Genomic DNA, 26,250 nt, shown 5'->3' on the forward strand with positions numbered 1-26,250 from the left:
GAGTACACGTCCCAGGGGTACGAGCGTGCTCTGAGAGCTCTGCCCTCACACTGCTCCATGGTCACACACCACACCAGCTTATGGGTGAGGACACAAATTGATTCCTAAATGCATCACAATTCTTTCTTAAAAGATAATGTATTGCAGAAAAGTCAATTGGAATTGGGATCTCTACCTATTCTCAACATTATGGTGTGAAATTTTGGTAAGAAAGGGCAGTACATTTATTACAGTTGAACTTTTCTGTGTTTACTTACTTTCTAAAGAGCAAGTTTATTGATACAACTGGTGCATGTTCCACTAAAACTCATTGCCTTCATAGTGTTATTCAGGCCAGTACAGTGCACAATATTGTGACTTGCTAATTATTTTAGCTGAGGATAAAAAAAGGTTAAGCTCAAGTAAAAATACATTTACCAATTAAGTGATTGTAAACCACACAACACCAACATTTAATCAAAATAATTTTATTTCAGCACATAAAACAAACAGGAAAGAAGCTCTGTCAGCATTTGCAGAGCATATTAAGATGATATCTGATCAGCATACATCTGTAATATAAATTTTAATATGAAAACATAATCTATAAAATATTACACTATTTCTTATGTGCACAAATAATGAAAAAATACAAAAAGGTTTGACAAGGCAAATACATTTTAAGACACAAAAAATATCCAATTACAAGTTTATTGTCCATCTCTATGCAAGTGACATGATATAACTTTACAAAAAAAAAAACAAAACAAAACACACATCTTTCAATCACTAAAAGTATATAGTTGATAGTTGATAGTTTGATACTGCACCCAAGCTACTTTGCACATCGGAAAAATAGTGAATACACATGTAATGCCATTGGTAGTACTGCATACATATAAGAATATCAGGGTTGGGGGAATGAGCTGATGGCTTGTGACATGTAAAAAGATCAACTAACATAACGTACAACTCGTTCACCTTAAAGGTTGACCAAATGTAATGCTTTGTTTACTCTCCATGATGGATGGATACATAGATACATTATTTATTTATTTGACATTTGGTGGAATAAAATGAATAATTTTCTCTTTTGGTAACCCGTGATGGAACTTTACATTTTATAAAGGTTTTCTTATAATTAACGTGGTTAATGTGATGAATAAAAATATTGACAATTGTTAGTTGTTACACTATGCAACATGCAGGATCTTCTTGACATTTTCTTTTTTTTTTTAACCTACTTATATTTAAAGCCAGAACAACTTTGGTGATAGAAGTTGATCTTCAGGACTGTGACCAAGACATGACTTTGCTTTTTTGCAGGAAATTGCATTTTATTTCAAAGCTGCTGATAGTGATTTTCATGTGAAGGCTGAGTTCTTTTCTGCTTTATTTTGCCTACTACTTCTCGTTGATTACCTCATAAGTTTTGTTTTGTCTTTTCTGCTGCTTCGTATCCCCCTGCTGCTCCTGCTCCCCCCTCCATACCCAGGGTGTGGTATACCCCCTCTTTCATTCCCTCTTTCTTCAGTGCTTCGTATCCCCCTTCTCCCCCTTCTACCCCTGCTCCCCCCTCCATCCCCAGGGTGTGGTATACCCCCTCTTTCATTCCCTCTTTCTTCAGTGCTTCGTATCCCCCTTCTCCCCCTGCTCCTCCTGCTCCCCCCTCCATCCCCAGGGTGTGGTATACCTCTGTTTTCACTTCCTCTTTCTTCAGTTCTTCGTATGCATCCTCTTTTTTCCTATGATCCTGCGCTTCTGGGTGAAGGGTGTTGTACTCATCCTCTTTCTGGGCACCATGTGGCCTCTGCAGTTGCTCATAGTTGTCATCACCTTTGCCTTGTAACCTCAGGGCCACATCCTCGTATATTGCTCCTAAAAAAAAAAGGAAAATTGTAATGAACTGCATTCAGTATGCCTACACAAAGTGGAAAACAAATAGTACTAACCTGTGGCTTTTCTCTTCTTCCTTACTCTTCGTACATAAAATGCTGCAGCTACTAATATTAAACCAAGTATCAAAAGTGTGACGAACACAATTACTAGAATGGTGCCGATTGGAGGTTTATCTGAAACAGAGACAAAACATATATGCCATATTATGACTATGACCCTGTGACAGTTCATGTTCGTTGCATTCCCATGAGCAACAGTATGAGAAAGATATGACTGTTGAACTAACATGTTTAAACAAATTGCTGTAATTTCAGTAAAATAACTGTGTTTTTAAACTCCACATCCCTGTTTGTAAGTAATTGTGACTCAAACAGTGTGTCGCGGTGCCTTGTGTGTTACAGGCTGAGTTGTACTCAGGACAAGCTCACTGATCTTAATGTGTATTACTGTAATATGACTGGGAAAAATGTCAAAGAACTTACAAGTGTAACTGTTGCTCATAAAGGACCTCCCGACTTTCCACACAGCTTGACACGCATAAGTACCACTTTCTCTTGGCATCATAAATCTACTGGAACCTGGAAGCTTTTTTTGCTGAACATCATAATCACCATCATTCTTGTAGTACCAGTGATAGGTGACATCTTTTGGACAAAGTGGACAGTCACACGACAAGCCAAGTTTTTCAGAGAGAACTGCCTTCATATGAGCCGCTGAAAAAGGACAAATGAGTGGACAGACTTTAGAGGATGTCTGCTGAAGAAATGAATCACACAGTTGCACACAAAAGAGGGAAACTTCATTCAGTAAACCAGTCAGACAGTCAGGCAGTGTTGGTTGGATATGCATACCGTAGACAAATACGTCTTGATCATCAGAAACCTCTTGGTATGGGGGCCCATTGGAGCGGGCCTTGTGTGTGTAGGTGGCATAACACTTGTATTTCCCCTTTGTAGATTCTGTCACATTTGGGATTTTAATGGTAGGACTGGCATTTTTCTGAATGATTTTATTGTCTTTGTAGAAATCGGTGCTGCTTATCTGATCTGTGCCCCAGGCAATGCACCTCAGAGTCAGACTCTCCCCAGCTAGAGCAGGAAGAGGATACATTTCCAGGGATACGTCCCTCTCTGCAAGAAGAAGATTGAATTGGTTTAACTCCTACGATTTAAAAAATAAAAATTTTGGCTGCATATCTTTAAAATAAATTACTTGCCAAACAGAAACTGCTAGCATAAAAGCAGATAAAAGGTAAATGATGGAATATAATGTCAGTATACCTGAGGTCCTGATTGTGATTTGGTTACTTCTGGTTTCGTCGGGACCACTACACCAGAGAATGGTCTCGGGGACTTCCAGTCTTCTGGGTTGAAATTCGAGACTTGTAGGGTTACCATCCACCTTCAACTTAATCTTCTTTGTCTTGTCTCCTCCCCTGTAGACCGAGCAGTTCCATTTGTCCAGACCACCATCGTTTTCCAACTGCAGGATAACTGAACCTCCATTCCGCATCACTGGCTGACCTGTCTTGATGGTGAGTGAGGCTCTGGGAACGTATTCTGAATGGTAAACAAATAAAATGCACCATTACTTGTGTGCATACAGTATCTCCCTTGGGTGTATGAACTCTAATATATTCATGCAGTACATTTACCCATTACACTGATGCTCAAACTGTCACTTTTTTGTCGGCTGCTCTCACAAGAGTAAGATCCTGAGTGACTGGGAGAAGCAAAAATTTTCCAGGTTTTGTTTGTCTCGCTTTGCTTCTCGTTGTTGAAGTACCATATCACTGTGTTCCCAGTTGTGCCGTTGGCACAGTTCAGATAAAGTAAGTCCCCAGAGAAGACCGGGTTTAATTTCGGTAACATGAAAACTGAGGATGCAAGGCACAAAGGAGAAGAAGACATTTGTGTTTGTATTTATGCCACATGGTTATTTCTGCCAAATATGAACATTTCACACCAATGAGAAGTAATAAGGGAAAGCTAGAAAGCTGACACCCTTTGTACATGTATGAACACTGATTACCTTGTGGCCGTTGCTGACATCTTGCCAGGAACATGTACACTGTAAGAAAATTTAAAAAAATGTTGTTTTTTAATAAACTAACATTCTAGTAATGATACACAGGTCACATTAGTTTCTGCCATTAAGATCAGGGCTTTTTAAAAAAAAAAAAATAAATAAAAATATATATATATATATTGTGCCAAAACCTGTGATGTTTTTTTTTCTTAGTTAATGATATTAAAATTTATAATTAGTGAAAAAAATATATTAAACTTTCACTAAATTGACAATATAATTGTATATATTAATATAATATAGTAATATTGTAGTGCATTAATGTCTTTTGACGATTTTGTCCAGATAAACTCAGAACAAGTAAAAAACAAAAAAAATCAATATTTATGTGGTGCACTTGTAAATAAAAAGTGACCGGTATCAAAGTCTGACAGCTAAGAAGCTAAACTTCTTATGCTCTCTGTAATCCTTTGACACTGAAACATTATATATATATATATATATATATATATATATACACAGATATAAGATATAAATGATTAACTGGCAAAAAATTATGCCACAGTATCTTATACATTATATTTGATCAATTACTATATTAATAAGATTTAAATATTGTCTTTTCTGGCCCTGCGATTGACTGGCGACCAGTCCAGGGCGTACCCCGCCTCTCGCCCGTAGTCAACTGGGATAGTCTCCAGCTCCCCGCAACCCTGACGGATAAGCGGTATAGAAAATGAATGGATGGATATTGTCTTTTCTTAGCATTTATCAAGCATGGCAATTCATAATATTTTATATTTTCTTCAAAAAAAGTTTAACAAATGTGTAAATTGTATTTATTCAATTTATTTATATTTTAAAAAACATTTTACAGATACTAATGCTGCAAATATTGAACAACATTGTTAATATTTGAAAAAAATACCCAACATTTTGAAAAGTGCAGACTCAACTATTTTGAGACATGTGTTAAATGTTTTTGTACAATGCGTTTTCCAGTGTGCGTGGATTTACTCTTTTACCATCATTTATTGTTAAAACAATGAAAAAAGGAAATAAATAAATGACTATAAATAAATAACTAACTTTTAATTGTTCAGTAATATCACGGATTGTTATTTGATCTTCAGTTTGTAACTCAGTAAAAAGGGCAGAAATGGCAGAAAAGGAGTCCTAAATATGACAAAGATGATTTTTTTTCTCCCAGGCTTATTACTATTATTTAAGATAAATATGTTTATATTATTTCACATTTAAATCAAAACCTATTAATTTTTTGATTTTGTTTGACCTTTGTCATATCTATGGATGAAAGCTGACGACTGACCGCTCTGCTCCTCTCTCATTCTAATTGACTCAAAGATCAGTATTAGAGTCTTAAAAAGGATTTAGTGCTTCGCTCAAAGTCTTCTCAGTTATTTTCAATGCATATTCTGTTACATGTTAAATGCATTTCTTTGCAGAAAACTCTGCTAAATGTAATAACATTTTTGTAGGTATTAGCTTTATACATTCAATACCTCACCTTTAGTTTTTGTTGTTAAATACACCATTATGTTCTACATGTGTCAATACAGCATCTGCGCGTGACATACACTGTGAAACCTCTGCATGTGAAATACGGTGTGAAAGCTCTATTAAATCTCATTAAAGTCCAGCTGAAAAGCAGAACATAACTGGTGCAATACTAATGAAAATGAAAACCAGTCAATCCCAGAGTCACCTTTAACCCCCCCCCATCCAGCTTACCTGCCAGGAGCAGCAAATGTTTTCCTCCCCTCATTGTGCTGCCAGAGTAGAACAGCAAAATGACTGAAGTGCTGAGTAGTGACCACACCAAATTACTGAGCCTTCAGTCACGTTGAGGAAGTTTGTGGGTGTTTATGTACCAAGTACAGAAGTGTTGCAAGAGAAAAACAGTAATATATTTTGTCACACTTTCCTTCTCCTTCTTAGTGGTGTTCCCACTAAGCTATCTTCACAGAACTTAACTACTGGTAGATTTTCAAGCAACAACAGAATTTCACCTTGAAATGCTATTGCATGCAGAGATGCAAGCTCATTGTTAAGAAAGACAGAGTGCATTCAGATTTATCACATAAGACTAAAAAATAGTGGAATTACATGCCTTTACAGAGGGCAGCTAATATGTTCTATATATCAATTACGAATGACAATAATCTGGCCGTTGATTGATTTTTGATTGATTCTTATCTGAATGCCAACAGCTGGTAATATGATGAGATTAAGTGATGTGTGATACAGCTGTGTCATCCTGTGAATGTAGCAGCATTTGGAGAAGCCTTTGGCAGCTTCAGTGTGAGGTATAGTACTTATTAGTATTGTTATACACAATGCACAGTGTCAGACAATTTCACAAAATGATGTTGGTTGTGAGTCTTAACAGAGTCTTCTGTTGTGTTTTTACACAGCAAAAGATCTTATCTTACAGACCTTATAATAAATTACCAGAACTGAACATGTACCTAATGTCTGATTTCTGAGTAAAAAGTTTCTGAGAAATTAAAGAGAAACCACAGCGCCTGTTTCTCTAATCAGATTGTCAAAGCCAGTGCAAAGGAAGCTTAAAGAGGAAGACCAAAATAGCCTTGTTTAACAATTACGTGTCAGTCATCACTAACCAGTTATTGTTTAACTGTCTGATGCAATGTTGTGAACCTGTCCAGGAGCTGAGCTCAGGTTTAAAAGAAATGATGATGTAAAACTCAAAAGCTTGATAGATAGAAAATTTTTATTTAGCTTTGTGTCATTTGAGGACGCTGTGGGCTTTACACACTGTGATAATTTCCAAATAAAACATGCACCAAAGCATGCACAAGTCTGCTTATCGACTTCTGCTTTTGTGCTATGTGTGAAAAAAGAGACATTCTTAAATAGCTGAAGACTTGTCTCCTTAGCCCAAAAAAAAAAGAAAAGAAAAAGAAAAACTGTAGGCAGATGTCTCAAATGTCTCATAGCTGAGCTGCTGAAAAGGCACAATGAGAAACCCCATGGCATCACGTGACAAAACACAATATGAAACTTCTGTTTCTGACAGTTTCATTTAATTCTGGCTGGAAATACATTCATTTATTTAAACTATCTACAGCAACACTTACTGTAACAACACTAAGTATTAAAAATATTCTGATAATTAACTTCCATTGCTCACACTGCTAAAAAAAAATGTTTCCTCTGTTTCAGTTGCCTGAAATGGCCAGCAGAGTCCAGCACTGCATCAGTTTTCCCAAAGAAAATAATGCATGAATGAGGCCTTGCAGGAGGTTTGAGTCTGTATTTCACTGACTATGCCTGTGCACTGAGGAAGTATGACTGCATTTAGGACTGTAAGCTTGCACAATAGTGAGTGCAGCAGACTAGTGAATCTAAAAATTTGACTACAATACTTGAGTAATATTAACACATTTTTTTCAAAGCACTGACCCTGAAAATATACAGATATCAGTGTTTTAAAGCAATACTTTCGCTGTGCTTCACAGCTTTGATTTCATCAATCAATAACTTCTCTCTCATTCTGCCCTCTACTCCTGTCTCTTCTCCTGTTTGTGTTTTCCTTTTCGCTCTCACTCTGCATCACCAAAAGCAAAGAATCTGCACTCACTAAAACACACACACACAAAAATTACTAAAAGAAAACAAAAAATAAAATCCTAGCCAGCATATTCTTACTACTGGATGTTCCATGTGACCATGACCCACTTTTCTCGCCTTGCCTTTGGCATGAGAGGTGTTAATACCGAAAGCAGAAGGAAAGCTAGTTTCTCAGAATAAGGACATAAGGGCAGCAGAGGATGAAAGTGTGGCGAATATACATTGTGGAGTGGTGCGCCATTAAAGGAGAGCACCCACTAGGTTTCTCATCGAGGCTTACAATGCAGGTGTTATATCATCCTTGACAATCAGGATTTGACAGGATTCATTTACATCCACTCTTACCAGAGTGCACTATAGTGCTATAGTGTGTATTAATGTATTTCAACCAGGCTCACCTCCCTCTGTCCTCCATCCTTCTCTTTGATGGGCTTAAAAGCACAAGTTTTCGCTCAAGCGCTCCAACAGAGTTATTACATATACTTACTTGGTATCATCACACATATCCAATGTTAAGATCATTAATCGCTTCCTAAGTCAGTTGTTAGTTATTTCTGTTACTTTATTAATTTTCTAACTTTTTCTCATTGCAGGACATTGCAGTTATACTGTGTCTGTCTTAACCATTGAGCTCCCAGATGCCTGCGTCAAAACCAGTTTCCTATGTGAGAGCAACATGTGCCATGTGTAAATCCCAAACAAACCTTTGCCTGGTGGGACACAGACTATGATGCAGTCGATCCATGAGGCCGGCACTAACCACATGCATCACCACGATTCATCAGAACTGGACTGGCAGTGTTTTAGGACATTTCAAGTGTGTGGAGGCGATAAATTAGGTAGGTTTGAAAAGTCTCTCTCATACTCTCTTTCTCAGTTATTTGCACAAGTTCCTACATCCCGTTTGAGTGTACAACAGAGTTCAACATGATAGACGATGCCTCAAGGAAAGACAAGAAAATGACTCTGTTGCCCACCCAACCCCCCGACAGTCATGTCCTCCCTGATGCCATCTCAACATCATTTTTCTTCCTACTGCACAGGTAATAAAGCCATATTTTATGAATGAAAAGTTTTCCTTTATTTTTATGATGACTTCTCAGCATCAAAGACACAAGGGGAACAGCGAAGTGACCTGAATCCATCCACTGTGCGTGTGAGATGGGGAAAGATAAAGGGGAGGGAATCATATCGTGGCATGAGTGTGTGAGTGCATTTGATTGATGGAGTGACTGAAATAATGAGTGAAAGAAAAAGAGAGTGGTGGGGGTGAGGCAAAACAGTGTGAGGCAAAAAGACAGATAGAGAGAGAGGGAGAGATGAAGAAAATTGGGTATAATTGAACTGAAGAGCACTTGGATGCAGAAAAAAAGCTGAGAGAGCAACCAGCAGATAGAGGGTGAAGAGCCGGTACACAGTGGAAGTACAAAGAGAGGAAGGAGAAGGGAGGAGAGAGATCAATCTAACAGCTGAAGTGAGAGAGAGCGAGAGAGAGAGAGAGAGACGGCTAAACCGGGGCATAGAGTAGGTGAAAGTGTGTGTGTGTGTGTGTGTGTGTGTGTGTGTGTGTGTGTGTGTGTGAATGGAAAAGAGAAAGGCTGCAGACTCGAGCTGGCTCACATCGATGCACATTTAAAGGCTAGAAGGCATGAAAGTGTGATTTTGGAAGAGAAAAACAAATCACTTTTTCCCAGTTTTTTTTCTCCATCTATATTTTATCAACTGGATCCTTGTCTCATTTTCTAACCCCGGTCCCGTTTCTACTCTCTTTGTGGTTTATCAAAGAGGTCACTGCGGATAAAATGAGGAGCAGCACAGCCTGAACAGCAGACTAAGAGGTATTTACTTTTCATATTTTCATTCTGCTTGTAATTAACAGAGTTCACAGCCAGAGTCACGTCGTAAAGTGTTCAGAATACAAAAGAGGCAGAGAAAAATAGAGTGACAATGATGATTGAGATGTTACTATGAATGGAATAAAAAATAAATACAATAAGAAGTATTGGACATAAAACAAAAGAAAAAAAGATCTTTAGCAGCGTGGTGTGTGAGGCTGAAAGTCAAAATGAAGAAGTGGGTGCAGCTGAGATTGTGGCAGAGGGTGGAGGGTAGTGAGGGTACGCGTCCTCTGAGGTCTGACTCCCATGTTCTATGGAGGTGGAGAGGAAGAGTAAAGTGGGGCAGAGGAAGACAATTCTAAAGATCACAGAACCTTCAATGGAAACTCTATAGTAATTGTAAATATCAGTACAGAACAGCACAGTGGTGCAGTGGTTAGCACTGTTGCCTCATAGCAAGAGGGTTCCAGGTTCGAATCCCGGTCTGGGGGCCCCGTCGTCAGCTGGGATAGGCTCCAGCTCCCTGGGACCCTGACGGGTAAGCGGTATAGGTATAGGATGGATGGATGGAACAGCTTTAACACTGATTGGTGAGAGCGGAGTCATGCAGGTTTGTTTGCTTGTAGTAAATGTGAATCATGGAGGTTAAATTCAAAAAACTGAGATGACTGAGAGGATGGCTGTTAGACGTTTCTACCAGCCGCAGTGGGCAGTGATGGTGGAAAAGTTCAATTCGTTAAATGAAGCTTTCATGCTGAATCCAGCTTTGGGGCCGTAATTGAATCCCTTGTGACTTGTTAAGACCCTGTTTCATGTAGATTATTTCCTGCTCATTATGTCTCATAATTGTATGTATTTTTACAAATGCTCCCCCACAATTTAAGAAGTAGGTTATGACCTGTTGTATTGCAGTAAAACATGCACAGAAGAAAGCTGATGTAGGTAACACGAGCTATAAATCAGCCTGGAGAAAAAAAAATCTGTTTACATGTGTTAATGTAAAATCCTACATTTAATTAAGAACTATTTTAATCCTTCACAGACACTTTTGCATTACAATTTAACAAAATCAAACGGGAGCTCATCAACACCCACATTTCACACACCTCTATAGCTGCAACTTGTCAAAATCGTTACTTACTGGCAGCGTTCGTGGTGTCAGTCAGTGGAAAGGTGGAAACCCTCTGAAAACCCCAGAGAACTGTCTCACACACGTGTGCAGACACACACACACACACACACACACTTAAACAGCGTGGTGTGTTCCAGCTCAGTGCACTTTCATCCTATAGATTCAACATAATTGACTTTGCACAGCCTCCTAAGACCTGCCCCACATGGTGTGATGCACAACAAGCAATACCAGCTTTAAAAGCATATTTTTCTCTAGGATAAGTGCACCTCAGGGAATTCATTTGGAAAAGGAAGAAAATAAACTAGGCAATTTAGAGCAGTGTGGGCACACTAAGATTAATGGCTTCCTCACAAACACAGAACAATTGATCATAATGGAACAAAGAAAGCCGGCTGACGTTATCAATCGAGAGGGACTCGGAGTGATTAGACGTAATGTGTGACTAATTCCAAACGATAATGTGATTATGAAACAACTGAGAGGAAGATGAAAGACATGAAATCCACTGAAGTGGCCAGGAAGCTTGATGTGTCAGTACAAATGTGGGTGTGTGTGTGTGTGTGTGTGTGTGTGTGTGTGTGTCTCTGATTCAGGAAATTTCCACCACCACTGCCTTCTTATTTTCACTTCATCCTGTCCTGCTGTTCATTCCTGCTCGGTCCTGTTCTGCCCTCTACCATGTGGCCCAGAGGAGCAGGAGTTGATAAACAGGCTGGTCAGTGTAGCAGATGTGACAATGCTATATGGTCCAGTTATTCTCCAGGGTTTGGTACGGAGAGAGTGTAACGAAAAGACAGACATGCTGTGAAATATTTCCACCGACAGCTCACTGCTGTGTAGCGACACAGCTAGGCTCTGTTAGCTGCAAGATCCTTCTGTATCTATGAAGCAGAAATATAAAACCTACAACAAAAAGGTTCCTTAAATCAGACCCATGGGAGTATTAAACTGGGTTACAGCTGTATAGAGTGATAAACAAGCAAAATATACACATGCCCACTCAAATCCATGTACTTGAACACACACACATACACTCATTAGCTTTTATTCAAGGACAAACGGTGCAATAGAGACCATCTTCTGTCTGACATTTAAAACGCCATCGTCAAGTAACCTTAAGAAGTTATTCCATGTGTAAATAAAACATTTTCATCTAGATCTGTGATTTTTAATGAACTTCTAATTGTCATTTGCCGTACTCATTGTTGAGCTCATTAAGGTGGAACGTGAGAGACAAGCTGTTTCCCCTGACTCTGCAGGCTTTTTCATTACTACGTTCGGGGAGATTTCCCTCAGGGGGGAAGATCTGGAGGATTGCCGTAAGCCATGAAAACAGAAGCCGGCAAACTGCAACACATCCACCGTTATGTAGAGCACAAACAGCTCCAGTTTTACAGTTTCTGAACACACGCTCACACACAGTTAACGACAGAAAAATACACTCGTACTCTTTTCACACAGATCAGGTTCAGAAAGTGACAACTAGATTTTAGATTTATTGATTAAATGGACTTAAAAGCACTAGCATGTACAGCAGGACACCAGTTAATAACCTTACTGTTTGCTGATGTAAACCAGCCTCTGGGCTGTTGAGCATCCCTTTTGAAGCCAGCACAGTCAGATAGTGCTGAACTGATAATGTCAAGAGCAGGTGCAAAAAATACATTTTCCACAAAATATCTTTGATAGAAAACCGTCTAATTCTCATATGATGCTGAGTACTACATCTGTTTAAGGTCTCTTCACACTCTCTATTGTCCTCTGTGGTTATAAATGTTGTGTTTAAGGATGAAGGCTTCATGGAAAATCTTTTATTTGGATTATACAGCTGTGGTAGTTATAAGTATGTTGTGCAAAGTTAAGAATGAAGGGTCTTCCTGTCTGGAGAACTAATTAGTCTCCATTACATGGTAGGTTTACGAACTCTAATGGAACCTGACAGACTTCGACATGGTCCTCACTTTGTCAGCCATGTCTAACAGCATTTATTAGTATCTTGTTGACTTCTGTCTCTCAGTGTTACCTTAATGTCAATGGACATGCAAGGTAAGTGAAAGTGTCACTAGTGGACAGTCTGTTTGTGGCTGTGTATCTGCCTTAAAAGCCACCCCAAAGCCTTAAACCTGCACTCATCTCTGTGTGTCTGACTGGTTTGTCTGCAGCCTGCTTTCATAGTATCTGAAAGTGCTGAGGTCTGCCTAGTTGGGAGACTTGTCAAAAAAGTAAAAGATGTACATGAAAAAGTTGCTTGATGCCAGGAACATCGTAGATGATCTGTTTTATCCGAAATGTTTTGACCCTGCATCTGCGCTTCTTTCCTTCTTTTGTGATTGTGAAACAGAAGGCAACGTGCTGCAAAGTTGCCTTTTGAAGTGTCTGTTTTCATGACATTTTAATGCACTTTTTGTCACACTGTTTATAGTGAGTGAAAGGGAAGCTTTTTGTTGTATGAACTTAACTAGAAATCCTTTCTTTTGCCTTTGGACATGTTATAGTTTTCAGATTTTTCAAATCATACAGCTTAATTTATTAGATGCTGGGTGTTGTGCACCAACAAGAACACTTTATTTCTAAACAGACAATAAAAGGAACATTGTGTCTCATATACTGGGCCACACTCATTAGGCTGGGATAATAACCTCCAATAACACATGTGAATTATGAGATTAGTTTCAGTACTATATTCAGATTGAAGGTTCTGGTGAAATAATGTTTACTTGTGCAGAGGTCCTCCATCTCAAAGTTGGTACCGGGGTTTCATGGTTATGGGACATTTTTTAAAACCAGAACAGAAATATTTGATATGTTTAAATAGAAAAGCTGCCTTCACATGAGTTTTAAGTATCAACCATTTAGAGCTCAGAACTATTACAAAACTATGCTAATTCATGAATGAATCATGAAAATTGCGGAACCTGAAAATGAGGTCATGGGCCAAAAAAAGTCATTTCTGTTAAAGACTGAGTTAAGGCTTTCTGTTGAGTAGTCGGGAAAAGGTGCTACTGTATCAAACAATGTTTATAAGGGAAGGGGGAAGTCTTAAAAATAGCGCAGGGGATGTTCACACCTAAATCTGTGCTGCATTGAGGTGTCCCAGCCCATCCAGCCAAGTTTAGTCTAACCGAGGCCCTTAGCGCATGCTCCACCTGACCCAATTATATCCAGTCTGAAGGGAAAGATAGCCCACTTTGATCTACACGCGACTGCCAGCCAAGCTCGGCATGACTGGTCTGACACTGGCTAACTCTCTGCTAGATATTTTTCCAGGACAGATGTGTTTGAGTGCTGCTTAAAGAGTCAAGAATCAAAATGTTTGTGTGTGTGTGAGGGAGAGAGAGAGAGATCATACAGCATGTAAGTATGCACATGCGCACGTCAGGTGTGTAACTTGTGAAGTAAGCTGAGGCTCCTTTTTCCTAAAACAAAACAAAAAAGCTCGTCCTTGGCGTGGTACTGATGGGGAGGGTGGAGCTGGAACGCAGATCAGAGACACTGGATGTTTATTGTGAAATGGAGAGCTGGGATTAATTATTTTATTCATCCACGTAATTACTGATTATCAGGGTTATCTTTTTTGTTTGATTAACATCAGATATGCAATTGACTAAAAGGCGGCCATTTATGTTGGAGAATTTCTATCTCCCTGCTGAGGGAAATGAGAGGATGTTTGGGGGCATTGAGGATAAATGTGTTGCTGAAGTTGTTATCTGCCTGTAGGATTAATTCAGTTAAGCACCTGCATTTGAACTGATTTTATCGAGCACAGATTCAATTACTGATTGAGAATGACAAGTCTTGTCATTATAACAGAAAAACATACAAATCAACTTACTTTTAATCCTTATTTTTATCTTTTAGAGATCACAGACTTAGACACTTAAAGGATTTTTCCACTTTATTGTTCGTTCAAGTTAACTGTTATGAGTGCTGCTGCTCTAAACAGTAGTACGTCAGAGCACCACCTCCGGACCTGATGGCTAGTGATGTACCATTCATATAAAACTAAATGCCCTCTCCCAACCCAGGTTTAGTGACTCATCCCATCCATCCTGTTTTGGAGCAGGCTTAAAGTGTTCTTGATGGTTCTTCGTCCCTGGCAGAGAAAGAGGCTGAAGGGTGGAGACCCAGTGAAAGAGAGGGATATAGAGGACAGAACTTGGCCGCTCCACTTTCGCAGGACATAAAAGTGGGACAATCTGTTCCTTGGATGATCTCCAATTATACTTTCTGGGGACCGATACACTGAAAATATATCTATACACATGCTCTGTCCTACATAGGAAGTGAGTGAGTGAGATAAAGCGATGAAGAGAGACATTGACAAGAGGAGGAAATATGAGTATGAATTGAACTGACTGTCCGTTAGGTCTTTATAATAGATTGTACTGGGAATGTTCTTATGAATATTAATTTGAGACTGGCCAAAAGAAGAGGAGAAACCCCTGCAGCACACAAGCACTGTCACCGCAAACTCTACAGAGCACACATAGATAATGTATGTAGTGACAGTAAGATATTTAACAGAAGACTATGGATTAATAATTAATCATTTAAAATGCAAGTGAAATAGGGATGACATTAAAATTCCTTAGATACTTTATTTTGCTTTGTGCATAATTTGCATCACAGCAAACTTGAGTTTGACTTATTAGCCAACACATGCATAATCTTTTGTTTATCAGGAACCCAAATGACTAAAGCAACCAAATGAACCCCAAAGCCATTAGTGCAACTTTGCGAGGGTTTGCAAAAAGCAAAATGTACAGAAAATGTGAAGACGAATGGAGACAAGAGAGACCAATGACCTCAGTCTGCTAATCTCTCCATCCATCTTTGCTTTCCAGGTGCTCAAGGAGGGTATCCATCTCTGTCCTCGTTATCGTGATTAATCAGGTCCTGATTCTTCATCTTACTTTCATTCCATGTCCTTACTGTCTGTGGACCCACATCGGCCCAGAGCTATCGAAATCCTCTATTTGAGTCTCTGCATGGCTTCTAATCACCAGAAGTCAACCTGCTGGAGTGGCATCCCATGGGCAGAGCGACTCTGCAGTCTTTGTAAACAGCTTACTTTTGACTATATATATAAGAGTATAAGAGACTGACATTAAGGTTGATGAAGGTCATGAAGGTAGGTTGAGCATTTACGAAAAAAATTAAAAACTCATCAGAAATCTTCTAATGTCAGATTCTTTACATCACACATTTGCAGACAGGCTTTAGCAGATAGACAAGCGCACTGTGATCAGATTTTATTGCACAACAGCTCAAACTAAAGGATTTTGAGACGTGTCAGAGGTCCCAGTCATATTTGCAAAACTAATACAGTTGCAACAGCTATGACAGGTGAGACAAAACATTTGAATCATGAGCCCTGCAGTCCACTGCAGCCTCTCCAAAACCTTACCATTTTGTGGGATCCTACTATAAGCAGTAAAATAAGCCTAGAATTCTTGTTCACACTACAAGCAAACCATAGTAAGAAGGCACAGGGTACCTGGACCATATTCCTCCAGTCTGAGAATATCAAAGAGAAATGCAGGACAATAATCAAATAAGTCAATAATTCATAATGAAGAACAATGTGAGTGAGTGGCTGAAAACAGTGCATGACAGTGAAAAATTACTTGGCTGCCTCTGAGATGGCACAGAAAGACAGTTCTGTCAGAAAAGTGAAATTAATCCCCATCTCCTGCCACTATTTTCCCAAGAGAAAGAAAAGTCAAGACTGTTGGAGAGACAATGGCCAGCACAGGGACAGGAGAGCCAAACAGCTAGCAAAAGGAGACTGACTAAGTCTGAGCTATTGTTAAGACAAAGCGTAGGAGCTGAATGACAGGATGAAGAAGGAAAAGATGGGATGGCAAAGACAAGACACCATCCACGCAGGCAGAGGGGAGCATTTCAGGAGGTGTGATTGGAGTTTCCATTGTTGGACTATGACATTAAACAGCATTTCCTTTTCCACAAAATTCTACGCCTCCTTTCATCCTGTTTTTATCCTTACATCACTATCAATTTCAGCTGGGTTCTCCACTCATTCTTATCTCTCTTCCATCCACGGTGGATGTCTCACCCCTGCTTTTTTCTTTCATTCTGATTACTCTGCTTTATGCAAACTACAGCTCTTCTTCTTTCTCTCCTGCGTATTCCCCTTTTGCTTTTACATCCCAATTATTAGGCTGCTGCCTACTCCCAGCCTGTTTCTGTAGTTCGTTATCTGGCCTAGTGCAGACTCAGTGTTGATCAATATTTGATGAGGCTTTGTCCATAAATCAACCTCCTCTATTCCCTCCTGGTGTACTTGAATGATAGTGTTAATTGCCTAAATAAACTGCTAACAAGCGGCTCTTTGTCAGCTTTTGATTAGAAAGGTTTTTCAGCCCAAATGTGATACATACATTTTGAACATGCTAATCATATTTGTATCAACGGCCAGTGTGCTATTCCCTTCTAATAATGATTAAATGTACTGTATGTTGAATATGGATTTCAGGCTATAGGTAATTAAACAGCTGAGCTCTCTTGTAGCTGTTATATTTTCTCCCTGCAGTAATAAAATCTTAAGGAACAAAGCTTTGCATGTGTTTGCCAGAATGTGCTTTGACACCATACAACCTAGCCCTGGAAAAGCATAAAAATGGATGGATGAACGGTTAGATACTTTTTTCTCAAGTCCTGGGTCACTCACTCTGACAGATATTGCGTTTGGGTTGGAATGGCCCACCCTGTCACTCTCAGAGCATCTTGGGGAATCGACCCTAGTCAGACCTCTTTCCTCCGTGATATCCCTTTTTTTTGCCAAGAAATGCTCAACTAGCAGACTTCCTTTTGGCCAGTGGGACATAAACAGACCAGGCTTGAACAGTTTTGCATATATTCAGCCAATCGTTCAAACACTGCTGATCTTATAATTAAGGCATTTAAAATATAGTTGCCTTTAAAGTTGCAGTTAGTGTCAAAAATCATAATAATGCACAGCTGCAGGCAATATACGTTTATGGTTATACTAACCAATGTCAAAGATTAAATTTCAGGGTCAGAAAATTGATCCATCCCTTCTCTCTGAACTCAGACCCTAAAACTAACCTAGCCTGATGTCAATTAGGATCCCCACATGGGGTCACAAGATAAATGAGAGAGATTGTGAGGTGAATAACAGTACAGAAAAGCAGAAAAAACACATTTCTGCAAGCCACAGTTAAGCATATTTGATTTAATTTATTTATTTGTTTTTCTTAAATGTGAACAAATTGCAATTGGTTATAGACATATGCAACAAAGGGTCACCTTTACCCATAAACAATCCTAAGTCTGATTCTGATGCCAAACCTTACTTCACATGAGAAATTACTCCAATCTCAGGCAACCAGCCAACCTACAACACCTTTGGTATTCTTCTTCATCTTCCTGTTTTTGCACAGATACTCAGCCTTTGTAGATATATACAAATTCACGCAAACACACATACATTTTTGACTGTGCAGCAATCACAGGTGGAGTCATTATTAGAAAACACCTTTTGTTTTTAAGCCCACTCGAAAAAGGAACTCAGTAGTCCTCTTGTTACAGTATCTGAATATGGATATACCCACTGGCCCCTTCATCAAATGTTTCTGTTGGATCTCTCCCTGTTGGCTAGCATCTTCATCTCTACATTATTATCTATGTCAATTACAGGCTGCCGTAAGCTGTGCCAGACACCTGTTGATGTCCTTGGTCACCAATAGAGGTTGATAAGTCAAAAGTCATAGATCACCTAATGCCCCTTTAACCTCCATTAACACCATGTTTTTTTTTAAATACACATTTTAATAATAACTGATTGACTCTCTATCTGTGTGTTGGTAATCTGTGACTGAATGAGTTTAGATCTGTGTCCTAATTTGAGTTGTGTCTCCATAGTCTAATGTGATATTTTATTGAGTTCCATCTGTCCATCTGAGTGTTCAGATACCCATCTAATTCAGACTCCCAACTCATAAGATATTCAGAGCACCAAACTGCCAGTGAGACACTGGGAGATTCCCTACGTCATTCACCATCATTAAGGCAGCTGTTGGCAATGGTCCAGATCTGCATGATGGCAAAGCCCCTGTAGCCACACTTCACCACAGAAAAACCAGGACAGAACATATGGAGGCGCCAGTATGCCAAATCTGAAAAGCAATGAAATAACCTTAAAGCAAAAATCCACCCTGATTGAGACTGTTTTCAAATTTTCAAATAGCTTTTGGTGGTGCAAGTTTTATTTTTGTATCCATTTCATTGTTTAATAGTTTTTTCTTCTGCCTGCAGATGACTGACCAAATGCAGACAGCCTGACATCATGCTACTCAAGATATTTTTATGTCATAATGGCAGGAAAATCTGTTATAAAATCATCAACAGAAAAGATCACATTTTGGTGTCAACTGCACTTTATGCAGCCATTCATGAAGGAATAATCATTGCATATGAAGCAGTTTTTCCACTCAAGGAGTCTGCAGTTCTGAAGCTATGTTAACAACTACAATCTGAGTAAATGCCAGTATTCTCAGATGTGACTTCCTAGAGACTGATTCAGTTCTCTGAGCACCTTTTCTGGTTATCACCCAAAAGCCCCTTAAGCTGGAACATGGACTGCCGTTAATATAACCTGAAAGAACAGATCGTGGATTATGTAGCAGACAAGAATTAGTAGAAATAAACTGAAGATACAAAGTGTATACAGATACTTTATGTAATCAGTTCTATTGGCTTTATAGCAATAATCAAAGCAGAAGCCCCATATTTTGTGTCACTATTTGGTCTGAAGTATATTGCCCACCACAGTGTTCTTATTGTGGCTGAACTTGCACAACAATTTCAGACATGTTTCTGAACGATGTCACTATCACTTTCGCTGAACCATGTGGACATTGTCAAGGCAGGCAGAAGAACAGCGAATAGAGTGTCAGTCCCAACACCTCATTTTAAAAGGAGCACCTGCATCACAACAAACATCTGGTAACTGATGATGTGTAACTGTGCACAAGAATCTGAGGGTGGAATTTTCCTTTAAGGAGCTCACATTTAGCCGTTAGCCCTGGGTTGTGCCTCAGACATAGGTTGGCTCCATTACCACAAAAGTAGCAATGATCTTCTTGACCTTGTGTGAAAGTAAATTGCACATCCAACTCCAACTCGCTCTCAGTTCTGAAAAAAAAAAAAAAAAAAACGTGATGCAAATTCACAGAGTTTATATATAGCATGTCTTTCATCAGCCGGCTATTCCCTGATGCATTCCCAGTGGCTAAATGGAAAATGTGGACCAGCTCTGTGCTCATTCACACATGTGGACTTATCAGCATTGCCGGTGGCTAGATTTTCTATTATTGCACGTATGTTTTTACGTACCTGAACTATACACATACTTATTTTTCAATGAAATTATTAAATGAGGTTAAATGACCAACGTTTACTCCCTTCTCTGCCTGTTTCCCACAGCATGTTTCTAAGGATGAAGCCAGTCTCATGGGATAGCCATGTTTTATCTCCATGACAGCTATGTCACTCAGCCCTCTCTGCAGTGACCCCTGCACCGCAAAGGATGCTGGGAAATAACGAGCACTTTTATCCCGGTCAGGATGACAAAGATGGGGAGGATGAGGAGGAGGAAGAGGAGCAGGGAGGAGAAAGCAGAAAAGGAGAAGGTGGACGTGACACGGAGAATGGAAGGTTAGAGGATCTGGAGGAGAAGGAAATGACGGGAGGACGTCAAGCCTGGGAAGGAAAAGGTGGCGAGGTGGTGAAACCAGCAGCCATTGTGGTCGGAAGACAGAGAGCAGACCGACCTTTGAGGCCGGGTAACCTGAGCAACCGGGGTGTCACATACATGACCAATCAAGCCCCGCTACATCATCAACTGCCCAGTAAGCAACAGCATCATCTCATTGCAGCCAATCAGCAGGCTCATCACACAGGCCTGAATGCGCTGCAGAAGAGACGAGCTCTCATGGAGCGTAGCATGACCACAGTGGCTCTGCTGGAGGACACTTTCCTGACCATGATGGTGTTTCGCATTGGAATTCCCGATATCAAACAAACAGTAGGTGCATGTTCTCATCAAAAACACCATGGCCAAACACCATGCAGATATCATGGAATAATGAAACACATTAAACAATCACAGGCTCTTCTTCCTTATTTGAAACCAATTTGAAAATACAAAAGAAAAAGTCCAAAGATTCAAAAAAGCAGAGGCAGACAAAAAATAAAGTAGCACAAGGTCAGTTCCTCATATCTAAACTGAAGGCAAATAAAGGTGAAACATATGGCGACCCTGAAGGTCTAAATGCAACGACATTTGAGAAGAAGAAGAAGAAGAAGAATGAACTTTTATTGACAGTATATATATTTTTACATACACACATACTGAATTCGTTTTCTGCATTTATCCCATCCTTAGTTGAACACACACATGCAACACCTGGCAAATTGCATGCAGTGAAACACACACAGGAGCAGTGGGCTGCATCAAGTGCCCGGGGAGCATATTGGGGGTTAACCGCCTTGCTCAAGGGCACATCAGCCGGCTAATGAAGGGGGGGAGTATTTTTTCACATTAATCACTCCACCACACCCAAATTTTTCCTGCCCGTCCGGTGAGGGAATCGAACCGGTGACCCTCCGATCACAAGCCGCTTCTCCAACCTCTAGGCCACGGCTGCCCCCGAGAAAACACAACATTTCAGATTACAGAAAGGCAAACTCTCTTGTTTGGTCAGAACTCAAGTATCTGGCTTATTAGTCTCACCAGTGTCCTTGCATGCATTTTAAACTAGATTTGGTGTACTGTTTCACTGGACCAGTAACCTTGACTGTATATAAAGATGGACGACGTGAGAGCTTCCCAAAAATGAAGCCAGAACTTTTCAATTGCCCCCTTTTTTTGGGTCCCAGTATAGTTCATAAACCCATCTTCCTCAATGTAAGCAGATAAGACTTCAGCCAAAATAAAAACTCAAAGTACCCAACAAATAAATTTCTCTCAAAAGTGGTTTCTGTCATTTTAGTTCTTATCATGCAGATGTTTGTCCATGTGATCATTTTTCTAATTGAAATTTGATTTTAATTAGTTAGTTGTTTACTGTAAAAATAAAAGGGGGTGAAACATAATGATTGACAGCTGAGCTCTGCTTGCAATTGGGTCAAGTGGGTGTAAAGGTGGGAACTTGATACAGTAGCTCCACCGTCTCATCGCTACTGCGCAGGCTCTCACCAAGATGGCAGTGCTCCTATCCAGGATGTTGGACAAAAAGGTCTGGCTCACAATCTCCATTCCAGTTCATCCCAAAGGTCTTGGGTAGGGTTGAGGTCCGGACTCTGTGTGGGCCAGTCAGTGTCTTCCACACCAAACTCATTCAACTATGTCTTTATGGACTTTGCTTTGCGCACTGGGGGTCAGTCATGCAGAAATAGAAAAGGCCCTTCAGACTGTTGCCACGAAGTTAGCAGCATAGCATTGTCCAAAGTGCCTTGGTATGCTGAAGCATTAAGATTCCCATCACTGGAAGTCAGGGGCCGAGCCCAACACCTGAAAAACAGCTCCATACTATACCTGAACTCATTCAAGTCATTTTGCTGCAGTGTTGACTTTACATCTGTTTCAAATTAGTCTCTGAAAAAGACCAGTGGGTACTTAATGTATACATTTATTTTACATTAGTCAAATAGTGTGCACAACTGTACAAGCACATCTCTTATTTCAAAGCATTTTCATTCCAATCATCCCACTAGCCCAAGGATGAGTCTCAAAAGGAATTAAGAAAAAATAACAGAGCTTGACTTGTGTTGAGCAACTTTTGAGGGCAGACATATTCATTCAACAACATCATATAAGCATCTGTCTTGGGTCAGATATGGTCATAATTAGTTTTCAAAACTGAAGTTAGCATCAATTCCCACTTACAGCAGTTCTCGGCTGTACGGTGGTGGCAGGTGAGAATTGATCAGCCCACACATGCCAAATCCAGGTGAGAATCGGTGCCCCACTGTAACCCCTCCCCCATCTTCCTTACTCCATTTTCAACTCCCTGAACATACCGATTGTTCTACATGTCAGCTAATCTGCCCTCAATATAACAGTAATTGCTAATTATCTAATAGGTTTTTAATGAGTTTGGGGAGAGCTGAGGAAGTGAGAGTCACTGGAAAGGGAGAAATATGTAGAAGGCATCAGTGATGCTCTTAGGTCTCAACCACAGGCATCATATTCAGCTCTGCATGCCACTGACAAACACTCTGCACCCCCAAACCTTGCAGCTAAAATGTTATTGAGCTGAATTAAACAGGGATGAAGAGAGGGAGTAAATGAATGCTGCTAAGCGAGAGGGGAATGAAAAATCAAGAAGATATATGCATTAACATAAAGCAAAAATACTGCACAGTGAAGGTCTAAATAACACTCCTGAGTGGGGACAAATAGTGCCAGAAAAATCTTTAAAAATACTTGATTGCATAAAACAGCACAATGGGGATAAAGGTGTCACTGTAATATACAGTATACATAATATTAGACTTCTCTCTCAGGGATTAACCCCTTGATGTCTCTCTTTCACACACACACACACACACACACACAGAGCCTCACACATATACTTTACAACTCCTTCACACACACACACACACACACACACAAACCTCATCATGTGGTTTACCTCCCAGGGACCAACAAGACATTGCTACAGCAACGGGTCCCTGCTTTCACTAATGAACTGGTTGCCATGCCAATAGAGTTGGCTACACTATCAAATAGTGCAACCTAGTGGGGGTGTGGGGGTAGGCTCCAGGGGGGCGAAGGGGACATGGAAGTGTGCTGAGCTGTGCAGTTTTGCTTACAGTTCTCTGAAATGGAACAATAGCTTAGAAGCATACATCTCATTCAGGCCTATCAGCTCTGTTGTTAAATCCCACACCCCGTCAGCTCTGTCCTCCAGATTTTAATGAGGAAACAATAAAAAGAAGATGGTCCTCCTGTGGAAATGCAAGAAAATGGAATAATATAAGGAAATGGCCAGTGCACAAATCCCTGTGAAATCTGGTTAGGCATGCCACATACACATAATACATCCGAGGTATTTTTTCACTGTGGCTTGTGAACCTCTGGCGTATCAACACAGGCATACAGTAAGAGGCAAAGGCGCTTGTCTCTGCAAACTCATTCCTCTTCTTCCTCTGGATTGTGGCATAAATCTGACATTATGCATACAGAGATCAAAGAAGAAAATAACGAAAGGGAAATATTTATTCCTGTATAGAATCTTTACTTCCTTTAATAGGAGTAAAGACAGAAAGTGGAGTGAAAACAGACTGATCTGAGCTAATATCCTGAGAGCACTGACTGTAAGGACAGCATAAGTCATTCTATTTCCATGAGTGTGGCAGATGATTAATTATTTAAAAGCAATGCATTCACATTCTGCATGCTTTCATCAATCATTAACTGATTAACCATCATGCTACATTATTAATCCCCAATAATTAAACTCAATTGGCCAGATATTTAAAGTTAACCATATTGACTAAATGTAGTTGGATTGTGTGTGTTAATATAACTGTGCACATGCATAGGTTTACGTGCAAAACCAGTAATGAAACACAACATGCAAATATAATACCACTGAATTAGTTGCTGTATTAATGATAGAAACTTTTCTCAAGGAGAGCTGGTAGAGGTAGCTCAGAGAAACAACTATAAAATCAATCAAAAAGAATATTTAAGGTTAAGAAAGACTGCTTCAGTGAGGAATCAGTGATGAAGAACTCTAAAATTTTCAGACTGTTTACTTGAGTAAAAGTAGCAAGACTACAATTTTTAAAAAAAATGCTATTTTACAGTTTTTGTTTACTTTACATAGATCATATATGTTCTTCTCACAGACATCTGATGATCTTATAAAACATGATGCATTGCATTACTGTGCATAGTGCTTAAAATTAATACAACTAAGACATGACAATGCAGCATATATTAATCCAAAAAAATCATACAGTAATAGCAAAACACTGATACTGACTTTAGTACTTTCCTTAAAAAATAGTAGCGTGTTATTAGTACTTTCACTTTAGAAGAGGATCTGAATACTTCTTCCACAACTGATAATTTCAGCCTCCGGAGCAGTTGTAGATGAGAGAAACGTTAGCACATCTCCACCTCTGTGGGTTTTGACCTCCACACTGCCCTGTGCTCTCTTTGTGTTTCTCAGAGGTGTCTCCAGTTTGACCTGGACTGCACGGTGTGGAGCGCTAAGCAGCATATCATCTGCTCCCTCAACGAGTCATTGTGGGACGCCTACAACTATGGCCTCTTCCAGCCGGCTGGAGAAGGACGGGATGCCAAGTTCCTGGAGGAGGAGCGGGCCCTGCGAGACTACTCACAGTCCTTTGAGAAAGGGGTGCCTTACCTGGAGGTATGGAGGTAGAAATGGTGTGAAAGTGACTCAGGGTCCAAATATCCCCTTAACACCAACACTCCATTTGAAATTTTGACCAAATATGAAAGAATGAAGAATCTTAAATTAGAATTATTTAAGTTCGTGTAATTTTAGTATTTTATTATGTGATTCTCTAGATATTCTCTTGAAAAAAGTACAGAACAAAAAAAAAGTGAATCAACAGCAGCTTTTACAGCTAATGTACTTTTTCTCTTTTGCAGCTTCTGTGGTTTGATGATATTAACATATTCAATAAAATGTAATCACACATAACTAATGAAACTCTTAAGTAATGTTCTACAATTACTGATAAATTACTTGGAGATTAGGCTTTTTTTTAAAAAAATTACAGTTCCCAGGTTCAACACAGTAAATGAACTGTAAACAAATTTTGACAAAAATAATATCCACCTCATGGATCTAATTGCATTCTGTACATTATGTAACCTACAAATGAAATTATTTCCTCTTCAGGAAGTGGGCTGTGAGAAGACATCAAGTTATCGTGCTGTGATACAGTTATCTCACAGTGCCCTCTGGTGGTCTTGCTGCTGTAGATGTTGATTAGCTGGGTGGGGTTGAGAGAATGTCCTGCACTCATGGTTTGGCTTCAATCCAGAGTGTTTACACTCTTGGAAAGGGTCCAGATTAGGACATGATTGCATACTGATGAGGCCTTGTAACTAAATTCTGCTCCAAGAGAGAATGTATCTCATAGCTCCATGAATGTATATATTTATAACATGAGTAATGCCACACGAACCACTTCAGTGCTTATATTTGGAGCAGTATTTGCTGGTGTAGAGTTGCTTTTGGCTCTAGTTCTCACCATGTACCACCACTTACTATTAGGGACATTGTAGCTATTGGTATCAGGCTGCATTTGGTTCTTTATCCTAACCAAACACAGCTCTAACAAATAGGTGCTCACTGACAGTCAGAGGTGCTGTGAGAGGTTCAGCTCAACAGTCAGCTGCTACATGGGAGCTAAACACCTCCTCTCACCTCCACACTCCTCTGCCTGTAAAATGGTTTGCCATCACAGTACAGGACTGATTGTATAGACAGTACATCCAGTCAGGTGGTTTTCATTGATGTGGTCTCCTATTCAAAGAGGAAATGGAAGGCAAACCCACCTGAAATGAATTTATTCATCTTTTGAAGGACGTTGTGTTTATGATTCAATGGAGTTTTTGAAGACTCATTCTCTAGACCATATTTTAATCCAATGTTTTTCTTTCATCTCCTGATTTTTATTCCTGGCAGAATAGAAAAGGCTCTGAAACATTTAGACCACATA

At 39.6% G+C, this 26,250-nt stretch overlaps 2 protein-coding genes across 2 annotated transcripts in view; one reads left to right on the forward strand and one right to left on the reverse strand.

The window, feature by feature from the left end:
- Nucleotides 1-1,402: 1,402 nt before the first annotated feature.
- LOC124053096 lies at nucleotides 1,403-5,784 on the reverse strand. Its single transcript, XM_046378059.1, has 8 exons — nucleotides 5,659-5,784; nucleotides 3,910-3,948; nucleotides 3,533-3,754; nucleotides 3,159-3,437; nucleotides 2,730-3,008; nucleotides 2,361-2,591; nucleotides 1,932-2,051; nucleotides 1,403-1,857 (listed from the first exon to the last, which is right to left on the reverse strand). The coding sequence occupies exons 1-8, from the start codon at nucleotides 5,690-5,692 to the stop codon at nucleotides 1,403-1,405; spliced, it is 1,659 nt and encodes a 552-aa protein (XP_046234015.1). The 5' UTR covers nucleotides 5,693-5,784.
- A 13,962-nt stretch (nucleotides 5,785-19,746) lies between these two features.
- LOC124052964 (SH3 and multiple ankyrin repeat domains protein 1-like) overlaps nucleotides 19,747-26,250 on the forward strand; it is a 29,566-nt gene continuing 23,062 nt past the window's right edge. Inside the window, exons 1-2 of the mRNA XM_046377807.1 lie at nucleotides 19,747-20,563; nucleotides 24,723-24,926. Coding sequence (XP_046233763.1) covers nucleotides 20,066-20,563; nucleotides 24,723-24,926 — 702 coding nt within the window. The 5' untranslated portion in view covers nucleotides 19,747-20,065. The remainder of the gene's footprint in view (nucleotides 20,564-24,722; nucleotides 24,927-26,250) is intronic.

The sequence above is a fragment of the Scatophagus argus genome, chromosome 21 (assembly GCF_020382885.2).
Source record: "Scatophagus argus isolate fScaArg1 chromosome 21, fScaArg1.pri, whole genome shotgun sequence".
NCBI lineage: Eukaryota > Metazoa > Chordata > Actinopteri > Scatophagidae > Scatophagus > Scatophagus argus.

Excerpts from the sequence above, each read along its gene's own strand:
- LOC124053096 (XM_046378059.1), bottom strand. The coding sequence starts at position 5,692 with ATGAGGGGAGGAAAACATTTGCTGCTCCTGGCAG. Across the intron at positions 3,755-3,909 it reads ATGTCAGCAACGGCCACAAG|TTTTCATGTTACCGAAATTA; the intron begins GTAATCAGTGTT and ends TTGCATCCTCAG. Across the intron at positions 1,858-1,931 it reads GAAGAAGAGAAAAGCCACAG|GAGCAATATACGAGGATGTG; the intron begins GTTAGTACTATT and ends TTTTTTTTTTAG.